The 20,445-nt window shown below is 39.8% G+C and overlaps 1 protein-coding gene across 5 annotated transcripts in view; it reads right to left on the bottom strand.

Moving 5' to 3' along the window:
• Positions 1–1,088: 1,088 nt before the first annotated feature.
• The window catches only part of LOC111078934 (kinesin-like protein KIF21A), a 49,275-nt gene continuing 29,918 nt past the window's right edge, over positions 1,089–20,445 (bottom strand). The window contains exons 3-12 of one of the 5 annotated variants that reach the window (XM_041596039.1): positions 18,492–18,630; positions 18,017–18,429; positions 6,573–7,143; positions 5,557–5,899; positions 5,309–5,449; positions 5,051–5,239; positions 4,787–4,989; positions 3,753–4,717; positions 1,428–1,512; positions 1,089–1,365 (exon numbers count right to left, since the gene is read on the bottom strand). In XM_041596039.1, the coding sequence (XP_041451973.1) occupies positions 1,270–1,365; positions 1,428–1,512; positions 3,753–4,717; positions 4,787–4,989; positions 5,051–5,239; positions 5,309–5,449; positions 5,557–5,899; positions 6,573–7,143; positions 18,017–18,429; positions 18,492–18,630 (3,145 nt within the window). In that variant the 3' untranslated portion in view covers positions 1,089–1,269. Of the gene's footprint in view, positions 1,366–1,427; positions 1,513–3,752; positions 4,718–4,786; positions 4,990–5,050; positions 5,243–5,308; positions 5,450–5,556; positions 5,900–6,572; positions 7,144–18,016; positions 18,430–18,491; positions 18,631–20,445 lie in introns of all 5 variants that reach the window. The other 4 variants (XM_041596040.1, XM_041596041.1, XM_041596038.1 and 1 more) reach the window with 4 other exon arrangements.

Genomic DNA, 20,445 nt, shown 5'->3' with positions numbered 1-20,445 from the left:
TTATATGGCAGAACTTTTTTTTGCAGAATTTTTTAAATCTGGTATTTTTTTTTTAGCTTTTTTCAGAGGTAGCGATAGTTTTTTTCACATAACTTTAGTATCTTACGTCTGGTTGTAAAGAACTTTGCTATTTTGAAAAGATAATTAAAACAGCTAGAAGTTAAGCCCAAACACTTTGTGATTACAGCTTACCGTCTGGGAAATATAAAGCATTGAAATGCAAAAATGATGATTTTTGTGCGGTATTTTTTACGAAATTTTGACTTTGAAAACTCAGGAAAAGCACATGCAAATGATCGGCCAGAGGTATCCATGACAATTGATTTTAATTAATTGCAAGATGTTTTGGTAAACACACGATCGTATTCTGAGGGAAGTCAAAACTACACTAAGGCACAGACATTATAGGCACAGAGTTATATATCCATGACTATGATTGGTAGAAGCGACAAACGTCTAATTTGTGTAAAAATAAAGGTCAACATTTGACCTGAACAGGTACCCATACCTCAGATTGGGCACAACGAAAGAAAGATCCAATTTTTGTGGACCTGCACTTGTGAGAATATAAAGGAAATATTTGACCTGAATAGGTATCCAGGTAACCATATTTTAGGTTTGGTTAACGAATTTTAGCTCCAAAGTCTCTCCATAGATTTTAATGAGCGATACCTTAAACGACGCCAAATTAACGCACCTGTACACAAAAAAATAGAGGACACAAGATATAATTTTTTTTCGACTTTTCCTGAGTTTTCAAAGTCAAAATTTCGTAAAAAATACCGCACAAAAATCATCATTTTTGCATTTCAATGCTTTATATTTCCCAGACGGTAAGCTAAAATCATCAAGTGTTTGGGCTTACCTTGTAGCTGTTTTAATTATCTTTTCAAAATAACAAAGTTCTTTACAAACAGACGTAAGATATTAGAGTTATGTGAAAAAAACTATCGCTACCTCTGAAAAAAGCTAAAAAAAAAAATACCAGACTTCAAAAATTCTTCAAAAAAAAGTTCTGCCATAGAAAAAAAACCATAATTCTTTAAAAAATTTTAAATCCCCATATCTATCAGAAAAAGTCGGTTTGGATCCTTGAGGAAAAAAAAAGTTCGATTTTGTCGAGTAGTGTTATTTATTTAAAGCTTACTAAGACGGCAAGCCAAAGCTTAAACTAAAAAGCAAAAGAGGAAATTTAATTCCAGATTAAAAAAGTTTGATTTTGTTGCATAGTGCTATTAAGAATTCCATAAGGCTCTTATATTGTATGTGCTAGAGCTTTAAATATCCTGGAGTACTTGAAACTCGTATAAGCGGATTATCACAGATGACATCATTTTGTGTGTACGATCGCGACATTCTGCCAGTCTAGGCGATAAAGAAGTGTATAGCTTGAGTACATGAGATTAGTTATAGTAAGGGCATTTTACCTTGGGTGCAATTTTAATGTCCCCAAACAGAAGATCTTGCTTCCTAGCAGTTCGGCGGCGTATTTTGGAAGTCTTATCCGGTAAGCTACCAATAAAAAAAAAAAAACAAAAGTGTCATATTTAATATCGCTTTGCATTAGTCTTTAAATACATAAGTCAATTTTGTTACTTTAAAGAAAACCCGGTACTCATAAGTACATATAATTCAAGTAAATGTATTTAACACCTAGAAGGAAACATCGTGCTTTAGGTACTTCTCACACCCCCGTTAATCGCAATATTTATTGACTTTCCCAATATGGAATATGATCCAAAAAGTAAACATGATTGTTTACATTTTGACATTTTATTACAAAGCATTCATGATTATCAGACAGGTCTTTCACATTCACTTTGCGGTTTACTTTTCAGCAAAAAGTCATACTTTTCATTTCAAGACGCTCTGGAATCCACAGTATTACTCCCTGTATTTCTGCTGTTACACCCACGCGTTAGTGCCAGCTCATAGAAAAGGCTAACAGAGGCCTTATGCTTAACAGAGATTTACCGATAGCCAAATCGGGCTGCCACAGCTGTTTGGAGGAATTAACTATTTGTTGTTGCCCAGACCAAATTTTTCAGATCAAATTTTAAGGTTGGTTTATTCAAAAATTATTTATAACGAGAAGGAACTCACACCGCTTCTGGGGACGCGAATCTACTTATGAATAGTGGGTCTCTGGCTGAAGTAGGCGGGGGAACCAACAGAAAATTAATTTCTTCATTCTGGCTATAATTATGATCCGATCTGATTCAGATTCGGCATTCTCTACGATACTGCGTTTTTAGTTTTATCGTATCTCTAAAATTGTGCCTGCCACAGATTTTCGTCCTTTGTGGGGGCCGAAGGGGCCGGGGCGAAATTTTGAAATACATTTGTAGCAGTGTGATATCACATGAGTCTGGAAAAGAAATTTGGTTGCCCTAGCTCTTATAGTCTCTGAGATCCAGGCGCTCAAGAAGACGGACAGACAGCCGGACATAGCTATATCGACTCGACTATTGATGCTGATCAAGAATATATATACTTTATGGGGTCGGAAACGTTTCCTTCTCTGCGTTGCACACATCCACTTTTACCACAATTCTAATGTACCCCTTAACTCTTTTTTGAGTACGAGTATTTTTTAGGTTCATTATGTAGTTTTATTGTAAACAATTATCACAGACAACAAAGTACAATCACTAAACGTTCTGTTACTGTTAATTAGCAACTTTTGTTAAGGGTCAAGGACAATTTCTATTTACTATCTGCGTATCTTGTTGGTCAGGCTGAGCTTGTTGTTAGGCTTAAGCCAGTAGAGTTTTCTAGCCTTGCTTTCCAAGGCGCTTCTGACCATCCTTGTGTGGCTGGCAAAGCTCAGGTAGGTGTCCAGCGTGATTCCCAGGTACTTATGTTCCTTCCGCTGCTACAACAGCTCGCCATGAAGAAATACCCCAGGGCACGTTCCTTTCCTAAGGGTGTGTGTCACTACCACACACTTCTCAGGGTTCACACTGATATTCCACCTTCATGCCCAGTTCTCAAACCTTTTAAGGTACCGCTGGAGGTTGTCCGTGGCGTCGTAAACGCAGTTGGCCCTTGCCGGACTGCCGAGTCGTCGGCATATGTGGCACGTTTCACATCGATTGGCTGGGACGTATTGTCAACGCTAGCTTTAGGGATCACCTGACTTTTCGTTTTTGTGAGAGTGAAAACGGGAGCCCGACTTTTTAATGAGCAATACCTTAAACGACGCCGACTTAGTGCACCTATACACAACAAAATAAAGGACAGGATATATTTTTTCTCGACTTTTCTTGAGTTTTCAAAGTCAAAATTTTGGAAAAAGACAACAAAAACCATAATTTTTGCATTTGAAAGCTAATATTTCTCAGATGGTTAGCTAAAACCACAATATTCTTGAGTACATTTTCTAGCTGCATTAAATAGCTTTTCGGAATGGCAAAGTTCTTTGCAACAAGATACTTGAGTTATGTGAATAAAGAAGCGCTACCTCTGAAAAAAGTTTTAAAAAATACCAGTTTTCAAAAATTTTCCAATAAAAGTTCTACCATAAAAAATAAAATCCATAAAGCTTAAAAAAAGGATTGAAAGCTCCCAATCTATAAAAAAATTCGGTTTGGTTCCTTGAGAAAAAAGTTCGATTTTGTCGAGAGTGTATTACAAGGACACTCAAGAAGTTAAAGGAGTAATACAAATACGATAATTCAGCACGCTAACACTATTAACTTAAGACCCTGTTAGTGCGGTATAATAAATATTATTAAAAATTATATTCTTACGTGTCAATTCCAGAAGGTGATGGGGTTCTATTACTTATTGCTGTTTTTTCGTTATATGTAGAATCTACAAATATATCCTCTTTAGGTATGTCATATGTTCCAGTACTTAATAACGATTTTTGGGAACTGTGACATAGTTTATTTGTATTGCTTTTGAGATTTAAAGAAACAAATACATCAGATATATGCACATTACTGTTTAGCGACAGAAAATGTTGTAGTATCTGATGTTGAATGCTGTTTTCTTGTTGAGCATCTTGTAGGAGTGATTCATTTTCCTGCAAATGGGTCTCCGCTATGGCCAAATTACATGTCAGTATAATGGCACTGTCGGAAAGCTTTTGAAGAATATATTTTGCTTCTTCAACGGTTTTCATATTATCCAAAAAATTCTGTATCTTATATATCCCACTCTGAGCAGAGTCTTTACTGTCTTCGAATTCCATAATTGCTTGTTGTACATGTTCTATAGTTTCTTGTATATACCTAATGTTGGTCTTTAAGCTGTCTAGTTCATTGAAGTCTTCAGATGTCTTATCCAAGTTTTGGCAATTTTGCATTATGTTTAGCTCACGACAAAGATCTTCCCGTTCCAATATTAAGCGATGCAATTCATTTTCTAATTGTGTGATCAGTTGCCTTGTTCTTGCTGCGTGTAATATAAAGCCATACAACTTTTCCCATTGCTGATGGGTGGATCGAGAATTTAGGCTCTCGACTTTCGATATTAAATTGCAAGCCCCTTTTTGGATTAATCGGCCTCTTTGACTTTTGCGGAGGGCAATTACCTCTTCAGTTTTTCGCTTTAAAATTTGATCTTTGGCATTCATTTTTTCTTTTAAAGATAATAATGCATTTTTTTGGCGACGTTGATCCTCTTGTAATTTTGATATTTTTCTTGATTTCTTAGTGTCCTCTTCTTTATGTCGATTAGATTGTTCTGAAATTGATTTCATCAATTTAACCTGGAAATATGAAGAAGTCACTTATTTTCAATAAACATAATTTTAATCAGGACAATGCAATTGTCTTACTTTAGTGAACTTCAATTTTTCAAGTTCGCTTCGCAAGGTATTTATTCTAGCTCCTTGTGATTTAAGTTCTCTGTGTTGTCGAATATGCTCCGTCTGTGCGTTCTGTAACCTTTTGAGTTCACATTGCATATTTGTTATCTTGCGTTCATATTCTGTTTTCATTTTTTTTAAATTATCTTTTGATTTTACTGATGTGGATGAAACTAAAACATAGACAGTGTTCATTCATTTATAGTTGAAATCTTTTAACGCATTTATACCTACCCATATTTTTCAAAAACTCATCTCGTTCCTTTTGAGTATTCAGAATCGCACAATTTAGCACAGTAAGTTTGTCTTCATAGTGTCGACGCATAAGTTCCATTCTTTCCTGTGACAACTCAAGTTGCTCAATTAACTTACTTTTAATTTCGATGTCTGAGTTAATGTCATGCAAGTCTGCTACCACTCCTTCTGCTATGATGAAAATATTAATTTTTATTAATATAAAGAATTTCAAAGATATTTTATATATGACATTACCTTCCGAATCGCTACTGGAAATTTCAGATTCATCAAATCTGTCATTTTGGTTTTGTGTCCCTGATAAGGAACGTGACATTAATAATTCTTTGTCCCTCTCTAAACCTTTTTTTGCTAAGTTTATAATATTTCCTTGCTCTTCTAGGATACAAAATGTAGAAAGAGTTACAAACGCCATTATTAGAATGAAAACAAAAAGGAGTAGATTCGGGAGTCGAAACTTTTGGGTAAAAGTTACTTTTGCTTACCATTATAGACACTTTTAAGGGGTTGTTGCCATTTTCCAATATAATTTTTCAGTTGGTTTTGCATTTCTTTAGATTCTATTAATTTAGCTTTAAGTTTTTCGATTTCTTTAATATAAAATTCAACAATATTATTTTTATCTAAATCTAAATTTGGGTCGTTTGACCATTTATTTAAATCTTTTTCTAGTTTCAGATGAACATTTCGTTCAGTTAACGTTTTAATTGTTTCTTGCATTGAATTGAGACGTTGCTTTAACCGTTTATTTTCTGATAAGAGCAGGATATTTTCATTAAATGTGTCCGAACGTGTTGCATTTCCGTCGAAGTCCACTACTATTTTACCCTAAAAATAATAGAAAAATTCGCTTTGTGTATTTAGTTAAACCATTTATGTATGTACGGACTATCATTTTCCCTTGCGACTTGTACGAGTATGGACATCATAACGCCGAAATGAACAGTAAACGACTTTTTATACAACAACACGAATCTTAATTGCAAAAGGAAAAAAAACCAGAAGGAACGTGAGAGTCGCTTCTGGGGACGCAACTCTACTTTTATACCCGTACTCAGTCAGTATATATATTTGTGAGCTTATGATTTATGTAGAATTTTATAATATTTTAAATTTTAAATTTTTTTTCTACTTCTGTTATCTACATCTACAATGTCGATTACACATCTAAAATGTAGATTCTACATCTTCTTCGTCGCGCATTTTACAGGACAGGGTGTGTGCGAGCGAGAAAGAGGATAGAAAATATGGAGAAATACTGACATACCCTGCCACAATTAAGGCACTATCCAACATGACTTTTTAACTTATTTCTAATTTCTTTACAGAGAGATCTCCAATGCGTAAGCTTTCTGTCTCCCACAACACTTATAAGTGTTTACATTTTTTATTTTATGTAATATTCATCGTTTTCTCATGCTATCTCTGTTTGTCACTTTATAACTGACTTGAAATCTATTGGGTTGCTAATGGGAATAGTTGTGGTTTGTTTAAAAATTACCTGTTTATATTCTAGTAATTCCAATTGTAAAGCTGAAACATCTCTTCTCAATTGTAAAATTGTTCGAGAACTTTGATCTTTGTTTATTTGAACTTTATTCCTTATATTTCTCGCTCGGTTTGCATACTTTAATGTATTTAATGTTTCCATAAAGTCTCTATCGCTTGGCGATACGCATGCAATCATTAAAGTCCGACTGTTACCACCTAATGAGTCTTGAAGAAGCCGTGTTAGCTTTGAGTCGCGATAAGGGACATGTAAAGCTCTTTTGGACTTATCACCAAGCGCTGAAATACAATTTCCTAAAGATAAAAGTCCACAATTGATAGAGATGCCTTCACGTGCACGTTCTCCCGTAGCCAAAGTCCGTTTAAGACGTTCAGAACCTGCCAAATCGACAAAATGAAACTTCGAAGTCAAAGTTTCTAGGTCGTTATCTAAAACATCGTTTGTAGGCGTAAGTAAACGCTGCCTACGGACAAATATTGTAAACAATGCATGTGATCGTGATGACTGATCGTTCATTTTCGTTGATGCAGTAGTTCGTGCTAAAGCACCTTGCTGAAGGAATCTGTAACGAAAATTAAAGGACAAGTTTAATATTAAAAACAAGAATGGAATGTTTTATCAGTAATTTACAAAAGTTTTTTTTTTCTCTGCTCTGACTTTTGCCAATTAAGCCGAAAAATCAAATATGACTTTTCTGACTCTGTTGCTTGTTGTGCTTAGCATTATAATTATAATTATTCGAACCAAAAAAAAAAACAAGCATTGTGCTATTTTTTCAATAGAAAAAGAAAACGAGAAGGAACGTGTGAGTCGCTTCTAGGGACGCGACTCTTCTTATACCCGTACTTAGTCAGTATATACATTTTTGAGCTTATCTACTATGTATATTATACATCTAACCTGTAGATTACACATATACCATTTTCTACATCACCTCCGCTGGAGGGCGCTCGCGTACATAACGAGGCAGAGTGTGCGAGCGAGAAAAAGAATGAGTATCGGGTCGATGGCAGAAGGAAATGAATTTCTTCATTCTGGCTATAATTATGATCTGGTAGATATGGTCATTCTCTACGATACTGCGTTTTCAGTTTTATCGTATCTTTAAAAATGTGCCTGCCACAGAATTTCCTCCTTTGTGGGGGCGGAAGGGGGCGGGGCGAAATTTTGATATACATTAGTAGCAGTGTGATATCACATGAGTCTGGAAACCAAATTTGGTTGCCCTAGCTCTTATAGTCTCCGAGATCCAGCCGACAAACAAGACGGACTGATGGACAGACGGTCAGACGGACAGACAGACATGGCTCTATCGACTCGGCTATTGATGCTGATCAAGAATATATATACTTTATAGGGTCGGAAACGTTTCCTTCTCTGCGTTACACACATCCACTTTTACCACAAATCGAATATACCCTTTAACTCTTTTTTGAGTACGGGTATAAAAACGAAAAGAAACTTGTGAGTCGGTTCTGTGGACGCGACTTTACTTTTATACCTGAACTTAGTCAGTATATAAATTTGTCAGCTTATGATTTATGTAGTACGATCATTTAATGTTTAGGAATTCAACAAATTTTTCAGAAAACAATTTTTCATACAAAAAGGTTCTGTTGAATGAGTGACACAAAATTCGGGCCAGCGGCTATTTAAGCGTATATTTTATTAATATTTCTTAATATTAAATGTAGCTGTACCTATTTGTATAAGAGTATCGTAACAGAGCTGCTGCGCTCTCCCTGTTAAAGGGCGCTCTGCACCTGCCGCTTCGACTCTTGATTTGATGCTAATCTCTCGCCGCATAGGTTGCATAACGAACCCCCTCTTGTGCACATTTATCTGGCCAGGCAAACGAGCGAGCAATTGGCTTCAGCTTGCCGCCGGTATAAATAAATATTGTAAAGTTGTAAGTCGAAAGTCTTTTAACTGATTTTGGAAAGATATAGGTGGCAAAAAAGCTTGGCATCTCAAACACTGGTGACCCCGACGTGACTTAACTACAATTTTAATCGCGTTTCGTTTAAAAACTGTAAAAATCGAATAAGATATTCGTTGCTGTGCGGTTTAACGACCAACAAATACATTTTGTGCAAATAAAAATATTCGGATTTTATAGCCATGTTCAATTCGGTCATCGAAGGGGATGCAGATCTCAGTGAAATCGAGAGTTCCAACATCTTCGCTCATGTCTCTCGGATGCGGCCCTGGATTCGGTTCGATCGTTGGAGCTCTTCAGTGCCAATTATCGTGTGGCTCTGAACATACTTAGCAAACGTTTTAATAATAAACGACTTGTTTTGTAGTCACACATCAAGGAGATTCTTGGGCTCAAGAAGGTAGATTCGCCTTCTGCTCAAAGGCTTCGGGAGTTTTCGGACGCAGTCAACTTGCATACGCGCGCCCTGCAGACATAAGGAAGTGCTGAGGAGATATCGGGATGCATGATAGTCCACAGGCTGCTGCAAAAACTAGATGCGAAGACCCAAACCAAATGGGAAGAGACTGTGTAAGCGGACAGGATACCTACAGCTGGGGAGCTCGACGATTTCCTGGAGAAGCGATCCCAGAGAACTTGCAGTACGCTATTGCGACACACGCTGGTAGCGCTCAGATGGGAAAAAGCCAGTCTACACATCTAAAGAAAACCTTTGTTGCCTCTAACTCTTCCGCCGACCCGTCTGGATGCTCTTTCTGCCATTCAACGGGCCACGGAATAAACTCGTGCAACATCTTCACAAATTTATCTCCATTTCTGCGTTACAAGGAAGTGAAGAAGCTGTCACTGTGTTTTAACTGCTTAAAATCGGGTCATCGGACTCGTGCATGCACAGGTGGCCAGTGTAGAGTTTGCGGAAGGAGGCATCATACCTTGTTGCACTTCGACTCATCTATAGCGCAAAGCTCCCCAGCTGGTTCTCCTCCAGAACAAGCAGTACAACCAGGAGCTATTACGCCGGTTCAGGATTCTGCCAGCAGTGTGCCGTCTCATGCGTCTACCTCTCTTGCTGCCCAAGGTCTCCACTCCGATATTGTGCTGCTGGCCACAGCTGTTGTTTTGGTGAAGAATCGATCTGGCGTTTTGGTTCCTTGTCCCGCTATTCTAGATTCAGGATCTCAGCTTCATCTCGTTACCTCCAGGTTCGCCCAGCAGCTTCAGCTTAGGAGAACTCAATCGTCTGCCCTTGTTTCTGGTCTGGGCGATACTAGCGTGTGAGGGATCCACCGTCAGCATTTGCATGCAGTCTCGCACTTCGGACTATTCGACCACACTCACTGCTCTCATCGCACCCACAATCATAGATAGCCAACCAAGTCTGGCAGTTAATGTAGCCGATTGGAATATTCCCTCCAACATTCACCTTGCCGATCCTGCATTCTTTAATCCTCAGCGAGTAGATCTCCTCATTGGCGCGAGCATATTCTATGACCTTCTCTGCTTAGGGCAAATCAAGCTCATAGATGGATTGCCTCTTCTGCAGAAGACCCGGCTTGGGTGGATCGTATCTGGTGGTGGACAGAGGGTATCAAGCTCGTCGCTTTTGGCAACCCAAAATTCTCCGGATTCGGAGGATAGAATGAATGCAAGGTTGGATCGAACTCTTCGTATGTTTTGGGAAGTTGAGAATTGTGCGGAGGCTAGCTTGAGTACAAAGGAAGAAGTGGATTGTGAGGCGCATTTCGTAAGCCACTTTTCACGGTTGCCATCAGGGGAGTACTCTGTTCTACTGCCTTTAAAGCATGATGCTGATCACTTGGGAGAGTCCTATACTCAGGCGTATCGACGATTTCTCAGCTTGGAGCGAAAACTGGATCGTAATCCCGCGCTCAAGGAGCGTTACTCAGCTTTTATGAAGGAGTATACTGATTTAAAGCATATGTCCAAAGTCCATCCTGACTCACGTAGCCTCTGCAAGTATTTTCTGCCTCATCACTGCGTTTTAAAGGAGGACAGTACCACGACAAAACTCCTTGTCGTTTTCGATGGCTCTGCAGCTACATCAACTGGATGCTCGTTAAAAGATGTGATGATGACGGTTCTGTTATTCAGCCTGCATTGTTTAACATACTGATTCGGTTCCGCACATATCCCGTCGCTCTCACTGGTGACATTTTTAAAATGTACCGCTGCGTAAAGGTATCTCCACCAGACAGTACGAGGGCTGCATCGTTTTTAGCTGTCCGTGCAATGCACCACCTGGCCATCGACGAGGGTAATCCCTACCCTATTGGCTCAGCTGCTCTGCAACAGGAGTTCTATGTTGATGATCTGGCGGCAACTCGGTCGCGGAGGTCATGGAAAAGATGCGCCAAACTTCAAGTCTACTGTCTTGCGGTAACTTCAAGCTTAGAAAATGGTGCTCGAGTAACCAGGAGGTGCTTGATGGAATTCCAGAAGACGACGTGGAGAAATTTCTACGGTTTCATGATGGAAGCGACATTACCAAATGTCTTGGGGTAGCTTGGGACCTTGCGTCGGATCAGCTTCTGTTTGCCTTGTCCGCGCTGGACACGAATTCAAGGCCCTCCAAGCTACGACTTCTTGGATTGATTAATCCTGTTATTGTCAGGTGCAAGATTTTCCTTCAGCAGCTTTGGAGAGAACATTTGGACTGGGATGAAAGCCTACCGACAGCGCAGCACTCAACTTGGATTGACTTAAGAAACAGTTTGGCAAGCATTTCTTTTCCTCGCATCATTCCAGCACAATTGTAGAGGTTCATGGATTTTTTGATGCCAGCATGGAAGCATATGGTGCTTGCATATATGTCGTGTCCTGGCCAGGGGAGTCGTCAAGCAATGTTTTGTGCTCAAAGTCACGAGTGGCGCCACTAAAATCATTGTCGATTCGAAAAGCTGGAATTCAGTGGAGCCCATTGGCTTGCGAAGGTTATGCGAAACTTTAAGGAGACGGGAATCTTCCCAGGTCAGTTTTACTGCTGGTCGGATTCGTCTACGGCGTTATCTTGGATACGGGATGAGCCAGCCAAATTTCAGGTTTTCGTGGCAAATCGAGTGGCAACAATTCAGGAGTTGACGCAAGGCATGGAATGGCGCTATGTTCACACATCGTTGAATCCCGCTGATATCCTCTCGAGAGGCTCGCTTCCCAGCCACCTCATCCAGTCAGAGCTGTGGTTTCACGGCCCCTCGTTTTTGTTAGGCTCTTAGGATGAGTGACCTGTATCTCCCGTTTCTGAAACTCCAACCATTGAGCTTCGCAAACGTGTATTGCTGATCGCGTCTTCACATGCCGATCTCACGTCCGGATGCAAATTTTCAAACTATTTCTTTGGCATGCAGCGCACATTCGCCTAAATGCATAAATTCGTTCATCGTCTTAGGCATCCTGGACTCACGGTTACTGACATTCAGCAAGGAACGCATCTTCTTGTTCGACACGTTCAGCTGGCAAGTTTGTGGTCGAACATAAAGGAGATTAGACGCAATGGGCAAGTCAGGAAGGCTAGCTCCATCAGGTCGCTATCTCCGTTCATCGATCCGGCTGGTTTACTTTGAGTTGGAGGTCGTCTCAACAACTCATCGCTCCCGCTTAATGCTCAGCACCCGCTTATTTTGCCCAAGGGACATCCCGTAACGTGTCTTGCTAAAATTCGATTAGAATATTGGCCTATTGGAGAAAACAAAGCCGTCTCGAAAGTGGTTAGCAAGTGTGTGAGATGCTTCAGGACGAGGCCGCGCATGGTTGAGCACATTGTTTATTTTAATTTTATTATGTTTATGTTTATTTGCTTCACATTTAAGATCTGACCACCGCATCGTTCCTAGGCGCATTGAAGCGTTACATGAATGCGCTTCTGGAGCTGAAGAAGCTTTTCCTGAGCGACTCGCACATGAATGATGTCCATGAATCCTGCTCGGCTGACACAATCGACTGGCATTTCATCCCACCGCGCTCTCCGCACTTTGGCGGAATGGGGGAAGTCGCCGTGAAGACCGCAAAGTATCACTTGTACCGCTCAGTTGGGCCATCCGTCCTTAGCTTCGACGAGCTGCGTACCTTGATCTACCAGATTATGGCAATTGTTAATTCTCGCCCTTTGCTCTCGCTTTCAGAAAATCCTGATGACTTGGATGTGTTGACGCCTGCTCATCTGCTTTTGGGAGGCCCGCATGAAACAATTCTCGAGCCTGACCTAATGAAGCTCAATTACAATCGTCTGGATGGTTGACAGCGGGTCACTCAACTACAGCAGACATTCTGGAAGCGTTGGTGCGAAGAGTATCTGACTCTTTTGTAAGAGCACTCGAAGTGGCGTACGCCAGCGCAAAAACTCTGCGTCAACGATGTCGTCTTGGTGAAGGACGAGAATCTTCCTCCAATGCGTTGGCCACTGGCTAGAATGGTCGATGTCGTCAAAGGCAAGGATGGAATATGCCGCGTGGCTGATTTGAAGACGGCTTCAGGAACCATCATGAGGGCCGTTACTTGGCTGTGTTTGCTGCTCCTTGAGAAGTCAGTTTAAAGGGCGCTCTGCACCTGCCGCTTCGGCTCTTGCTTTGATCGGCCGTCGTGGCCTAAGTCAGTTCTATGCTAATCTCTCGCCGCATAGGTTGCATACCGAACCCCCTCTTGTGCACATTTATCTGGCCAGGCAAAATAGCGAGCAATTGGCTTCAGCTAGCCGCCAGTATAAATAAATATTATAACGTTATAAATCCAAAGTCTTTTAACTGATTTTGAAAAGATATAGGTGCCAAAAAAGCTTGGCATCTGAAACACATTTTTTTTTTACCAAATTTGAGTTTTTTTTTGATTATTTTTTTAATTTCTAGGAACCGATTTATAGAAAAGTAAAAACTTTTGTATAGAAACAATGCCACATACTCTGGCTATCATTTAAAAAAAAACTGCATGCAATTTGGTCCACGCGTTGCGGAGATAGCCGCTTACACACAGATTTTGTATCTACAAATCTTCTATATATCTATAAAAATCTCGTGTCACGGTGTTTGTGGTTGAACTCCTCCCAAACGGCACGACCGATTACATTTACGCTGTGGCCCAAAAGGACTTTTTCTGTTAGATTTCGAGGTTTAAAAATTTTAAACGAATTATTGTTTTATTTTTATGGTTTAGTTTTTTTTTAAGAATTTTTAAAAATATGTTTTTTTTTTTATGTTTTTTTCATAGGTAGTGCTTTTATTTTTAACATAACTTAAGTATCTTATATCTGGTTGCAATTATAAAAACCTGACAAATGCAGCTATAAGTCCGACCTACACTTTTTGTAGCTGCAGCTTAACTCCCAGAAAATATTAAGCTTTCAAATTCAAATTTCATCATTTTTTTGGGTTTTTTTTTTCCCGTAATTTTAACTAAAACGAGAAGGAACGTGCGAGTCGCTTCTGGGGACGCGACTCTACTTATACCCGTACTCAATCAGTATATACATTTTTGAGCATATGATTTTTTAGAATTTTAGAATTACAAAAAAAATTTTACATTTTACATTTTTTTGCTACATCTGTTATCTACATCTACAATGTATATTCTACATCTAACATGTAGATTATACATGTACCATTTAGATTCTACATCTCCTCCGCTAGAGGTTGCTCGCGCACTGAACGCGGTAAAGTGTGCGAGCGAGAAGGAAAATGAGTTGCGTTGTCGTTGGCAGGGGGAGGCAGAGGAAGCGAAGGGGCGAAATTTTGAAATACACTTGTAGCAGTGTGATATCACATGAGTCTGGAAACCAAATTTGGTTGCTCTAGCTTTTATAGTCTCTGAGATCCAGGCGCTCATCAAGACGGACAGACGGACATGGCTATATCGACTCGGCTATTGATGCTGATCAAGAATATATATACTTTATGGGGTCGGAAACGTTTCCTTCTCTGCGTTGCACACATCCACTTTTACCACAAATCTAATATACTCTTTAACTCTTTTTGAGTACGGGTATAAAAATTAATTTCAGTTGCTTCCCCCGCCTCCTCCTGCAAGAGACACGCTACTCATTCTCATTTTTTTTTTAATTCTAAAATTCTAAAAAATCATAAGCTCACAAATGTATATGCTGACTGAGTACGGGTATAAGTAGAGTCGCGTCGCTAGAAGCGACTCACACGTTCCTTCTCGTTTTATTCTGGCTATAATTATGATCCGATCTGATTCAGATTCGGCAATCTGGTCGATATGGTCATTCTCTACGATTCTCTACGATGCGTTTTGAGTTTTAACGTATCTTTAAAATTGTGGCTGCCACAGATGTTCGTCCTTTGTATGGGAGGGGCGAAATTTTGAAATACACTTGTAGCAGTGTGAGATCCAGCCGACATGCAAGACGGACAGACAGACATGGCTCGGCTATTGATGCTGATCAAGAATATATATACTTTATGGGGTCGGAAACGATTCCTTCTTTGCGTTACACATCCACTTTTACCACAAATACAATATAACCCAACTTAACTTCGAGTACTGGTATAGAAACAAATGTCAATGTATAAGAGCACAAGTGCTCAGTGCCCATCCCCTGATTCTTACGGGCTTACCAATGATTTTCTAATAACAACAACTAGTACAATATCCTCGCTCAAAACTATGTCTTCGATCACAACATCGACAACAACCACAACAACAACCACTGCAATTGCTCCGCGCCTGGTGGGTCGACACCACTGCGAAAAGCCCCACCTCTACCAAACGATAAGTTCGAAAAGCGCTAACGGAGCGTTAATTCAGACTGGACTCGATCGCTATGTGCAAATCAAAAGAAACGAGAAGGAACGTGCGAGTCGCTTCTGGGGACGCGACTCTACTTATATCCGTACTCAGTCAGTATATACATTTTTCAGCTTATGATTTTTTAGAATTTTAGAATTAAGCAAAAAAAATTTTATCGTATTTTTAAAAATGTGCCTGCCACAGATTTTCGTCCTTTGTGTGGGCGGAAGGGGGCGGGGCGAAATTTTGAAATACACTTGTAGCAGTGTGATATCACATGAGTCTGGAAACCAAATTTGGTTTCTCTAGCTCTTATAGTCTCTGAGATACAGGCGCTCATCAAGACGGACAGACAGACAGACAGACGACGAGACAGACATGGCTATATCGACTCGGCTATTGATGCTGATCAAGAATATATATACTTTATGGGGTCGGAAACGTTTCCTTCTCTGCGTTACACACATCCACTTTTACCACAAATCTAATATACCCCTTGACTATTTTTTGAGTACGGGTATAAAAAGCGCCCACAAACTGCGAAGAACAACAATGCAGCTAAAATAACCGAGAACACTGTGCCACACAAGGCACGAGCAAACAATAGATTTGCGATATTTAGTATCCCAAATGAAGATGAGATCGCCCAAACACCCAAGGCCAACAAATTAAGACCGCCACCTATTTATGTTCGACAGGCAAATTGTGCTGAACTGGTCCAAAAAAATAGCTGATAAAATTGGAGCACGTCCATAAAAAGGGGTAACATAAATGAAACAAAAATACAAGTCAATGACGAACAAAACTATCAATCAGTTGCGAACTACCTTCAAAATGAAGAAATGAATTACTACATCTACCAACTTAAAAGGAGCAAACAATTACAAGTGGTTATCAACGGAATCGAACAAACAGTCCCAATCAATGTGATAATAGATGGACTTAACGATAAGGGCATCGAAGACAAATTGGCTATGAACATAATAAATAGAAATAAAATTCCCCAGCCAATGTTCAAAGTAGAACTGACACCTGAAAGTACGCATATAAGTAAAAATGAAGTTCACCCAATATACAAGCTTTCAATATCTACTGCACCGTAGGATAACCGTTAAGGAACCACACAAACGAAATGGACCCGTCCAATGCACAAATTTCCAGGAATATGGACACACGAAAAGTTGCACTCTACAGGCAGTCTGCGTTGCCTGTGGTGATGTTCATCTCACTGAGGTCTGCCCCGTAAATAAGGAGGACCGATCTTATGCGCAACCAAAATCTCCTCCTGAAGCTCCTAATCAAACAGTAATCTGTTTAAATGGCCTGTCTAAATATATGTTTCTGGAATGCAAATGGCATTTCACAGCACAAATGCGAGCTCTTACAGTTCCTCGCTCAACACGACATTGAAGCCATGCTCATATCAGAGACTCACCTAACAAATAAAAACTATTTTCACCTCGATGGCTATAACTTCTATGCGACAAATCATCCCGATGGTAAGGCACATGGAGGTACTGGCGTTCTGATCAAGAATCGCATTAAGAATTATACATTGCCTTCATTTTCTACACCTTATCTACAGGCAACAGCAATTCATATTGAAATTCAGAGCCGCTACCTAGCCGCAGTATACTGCCCACCACGCTTCTGCATTTCCGAAACAGAATTTGTAAAATTCGTCGACCAACTAGGTGACTGATTTATAGCAGCTGGTGACTACAATGCCAATCACACCAATTGGGGATCTCGACTTACCAATCCGAAAGGAAGACAACTATATAACGCTATAATAACGCCACGAAACAAGCTAAACTTGATCTCTACGGGCAAGCCTATATATTGGCCCACAGATCCAAACAAGCAACCCGACTTGATTGATTTGGCAGTTACACAAAGGGTGCTGCAAGCTCAGATTAATGTAGATCACTTAACAGATCTATCATCGGATCACCCAATTCCCAACTGCAGCCCGCACCCGCTGCAATGCAGTCACAGCAAAACACTTCCTCAACTCCACTGACCCATAGCCAATTGTCAACGAAGCAACAAGATTCGAGCCGCTTACCACGCCCCAAAATTATTGTCACCCAATAATCATAAGTTAGCAATAATTAATTATTTCCGGGTCAAAGACAGACCGTGGAAACTCACGGTCATAGGTACGATCGCCAGTTGCTTAAAAAGCCCAAGCTCTGCCGAAGAATTAGGCAGACCATCAGCCCGAACCAAAGACACTGCACTATGCAGTCCATCAGCCCGAACTCAAGACACTGCACTAGGCAGTCCATTAGCCCGAACGTAAGACACTGCACTAGGCAGTACATCAGCCCGAACCCAAGAGGTGAGCAGTCTACCACCCCGCAGCACAAGTAGCAAGACAAGCAGGTTCAAATTCTAAACAAACCAAGACAATAAAAGCATTAAAAATAATAAAAAAAACGACAGAAGTTATCAGGTCATCAAATTTCCCACCTTGCCTACCACTCTTTCGGTCATTCTAGGCCAGCCCCGAATCTTAAGTTGCAGCAGATCTACAAATTTCTTGTAGAGGACCCTGGACGGGCTGATGCATATCCCTGCCTGAAATAAGGTATCTTAGAACAAGTACAAAAAAAGTATATTAATAGGGTACTAGCCAAAATCATTGTAGTACAGATTTGAAGACAGAAAAGAGAAAAATATAAAATAGCTCAGACATTTTGGACTGACAAAATAAAAAAGTTGAGCCGGTACTTACTTTAATGCATCTTGAGGATGGCTAATTGGCTTTATAGAAGCGCCAGTAATTTCGATTTGTCCATTAGTAGCTTCATGAATTTTGAAACTTGTGTTTTTATTGAATGGGTCCAAGAGATCGAAAATATCCTCATTATACAACTCTATGTACTGAACAGCAAGACTGAACTGTGGACTTCCAATGGCAGATGTCATTTGACTGGAGGTAGTTTCAAAATCTTCGATACCAGCAAATATGTGTTGAATCGCTCTAGGTATAATCCCAAGTTGAATGTCATCAGATTCACGGTCAAACCCAGTCCCCATTGTATATGTTTTCCCTGACCCCGTTTGTCCGTATGCAAGTACTGTAGCATTATAGCCTTGTAGGGTACTCTCAACCAATGGCTCCACGCTTTCATTATATATTTGACCCTGAGAAAAAGGTTTGAATTTGTATTTACACAATGTTTGAAAATGAACTACAACCAAACTACCTGATTTGAAGAACTATCATACACATAGTCAAAAGTGAAAGCTTTGTCCGATCCAAGAAGAATTTGAGGCTCTCCAATTGCGACTGTTGTACAAATACGGCACATATCGATAAGCTCTCTTGAATTTTGAGGTCGGATTCTGAAATACCAAAAGAAAAAACTTAGTTTTTTAGTAAAAAAAAACGAGAAGGAACGTGTGAATCGCTTCTGGGGACGCGACTCTACTTATACCCGTACTCAGTCAGTATATACATTTTTGAGCTAATGATTTTTTAGAATTTTAAAATTAAAAAAAAAAAAATTTTACATTTTACATTTTTTTGCTACATCTGTTATCTACATTTAAATCTACAATGTATTTTTTACATCTAACATGTAGATTATAGACGTACCATTCATATTCTACATCTCCTCCGCTAGGGGTTGTTCGCGCACTGAACGCGGCAGAGTGTGCGAGCGAGAAAGAGAATGAGTCTCTGGCAGGGGGAGGCGGAGGAAGCAACTGAAAATTAATTTCTTCATTTTGGCTATAATTATGATCCGATCTGATTTAGATTCGGCAGTCTGGTAGATATGGTCATTCTCTACGATACTGCGTTTTTAGTTTTATCGTATCTTTAAAAATGTGCCTGCCACAGATTTTCGTCCTTTGTGGGGGCGGAAGGGGGCGGGCGAAATTTTGAAATACACTTGTAGCAGTGTGATATCACATGAGGCTGGAAACCAAATTTGGTTTCTCTGGCTCTTATAGTCTCTGAGATCCAGGCGCTCATCGAGACGGACAGACGGACATGGCTATATCGACTCGGCTATTGATGCTGATCAAGAATATATATACTTTATGGGGTCGGAAACGTTTCCTTCTCTGCGTTGCACACATCCACTTTTACCACAAATCTAATATACCCCTTAACTCTTTTTTGAGTACGGGTATAATAATATAGTTTATACTGTACTCTTACGACATAAAGTAAATTTGTGCTCGCACTTGTCATGAGAAAAACAAAGAAAGATATAAAGGAACCACGACTTTTTATGTTGCAATATTAATTCTTGCGCGTTTTTCCATCTACCAAACGACCTCTTTTATTTTAATTGTAAAATATTTTATCTACATACAGAAAGATGTAGCGTAATATAAACGAAAAGGAACGTGTGAGTAGCTTCTGATGACGCGACTCTACTTATACACTTATACAATCAGTATATACATTTTTGAGTTTATGATATTTTAGAATTTCAGAATTTAAAAAAAAATTTTACATTTTACATCTTTTTGCTACATCGGTTATCTACATCTGTTCAGGCAACAGACCGAACAGGGCAGCAGCGCTGTTAACAAGACAGCGTAACAGTCATAGCCGCTCCCGTGGACAGCTCTGTTAGCGCTCTCCGACATCCGCACGGCTCCCGAGCGGGCTTAACATATAAGCTAGCATATGTGACGCTTTGGACTACCGGTCAAACTAGTCTCCTTCTACCCCCCGAACGGCTTCGTCTTTCCAAATCGATTCCGAGTGCGATTTGGTTTATTCCCCGCCAAGTCCGAGATATATGTATTCTTATGTATTCTTATATACATATCTGTTCATACAGTGCTATCCAGTTTCTGTTTTACTTATCGGCGATTCCGGCCGTTCTCCGTTCCTTCACCTCCAACTATATGTGTTACGGTAGTGCATCCATTCCGCTTTGTCTGTGCTTACGCTTGTGAAGTTAAATATACAAATATTCACCCAAATCCAGCCGCACAAAAAAGACAACAAAACATCCAGTTAACAAGAACGGCTGATCTACATAAGTGCATAAATACACGCCCATACATATATTGCCATACTCCAAGTGCAATCCACCCCCATAATAAATACGCGCTCTCAACATTTCTTAAGTGTTTTACATAGTTACATACTTAAATACATTTCACACAGCAAATTGGGTTTATCAGGGGTGCCAC

The sequence above is a fragment of the Drosophila obscura genome, unplaced genomic scaffold, assembly GCF_018151105.1.
Source record: "Drosophila obscura isolate BZ-5 IFL unplaced genomic scaffold, ASM1815110v1 contig_9, whole genome shotgun sequence".
Classification (NCBI taxonomy): Eukaryota; Metazoa; Arthropoda; class Insecta; order Diptera; family Drosophilidae; genus Drosophila; species Drosophila obscura.
This window is presented reverse-complemented; position numbering and strand designations above follow the sequence as displayed.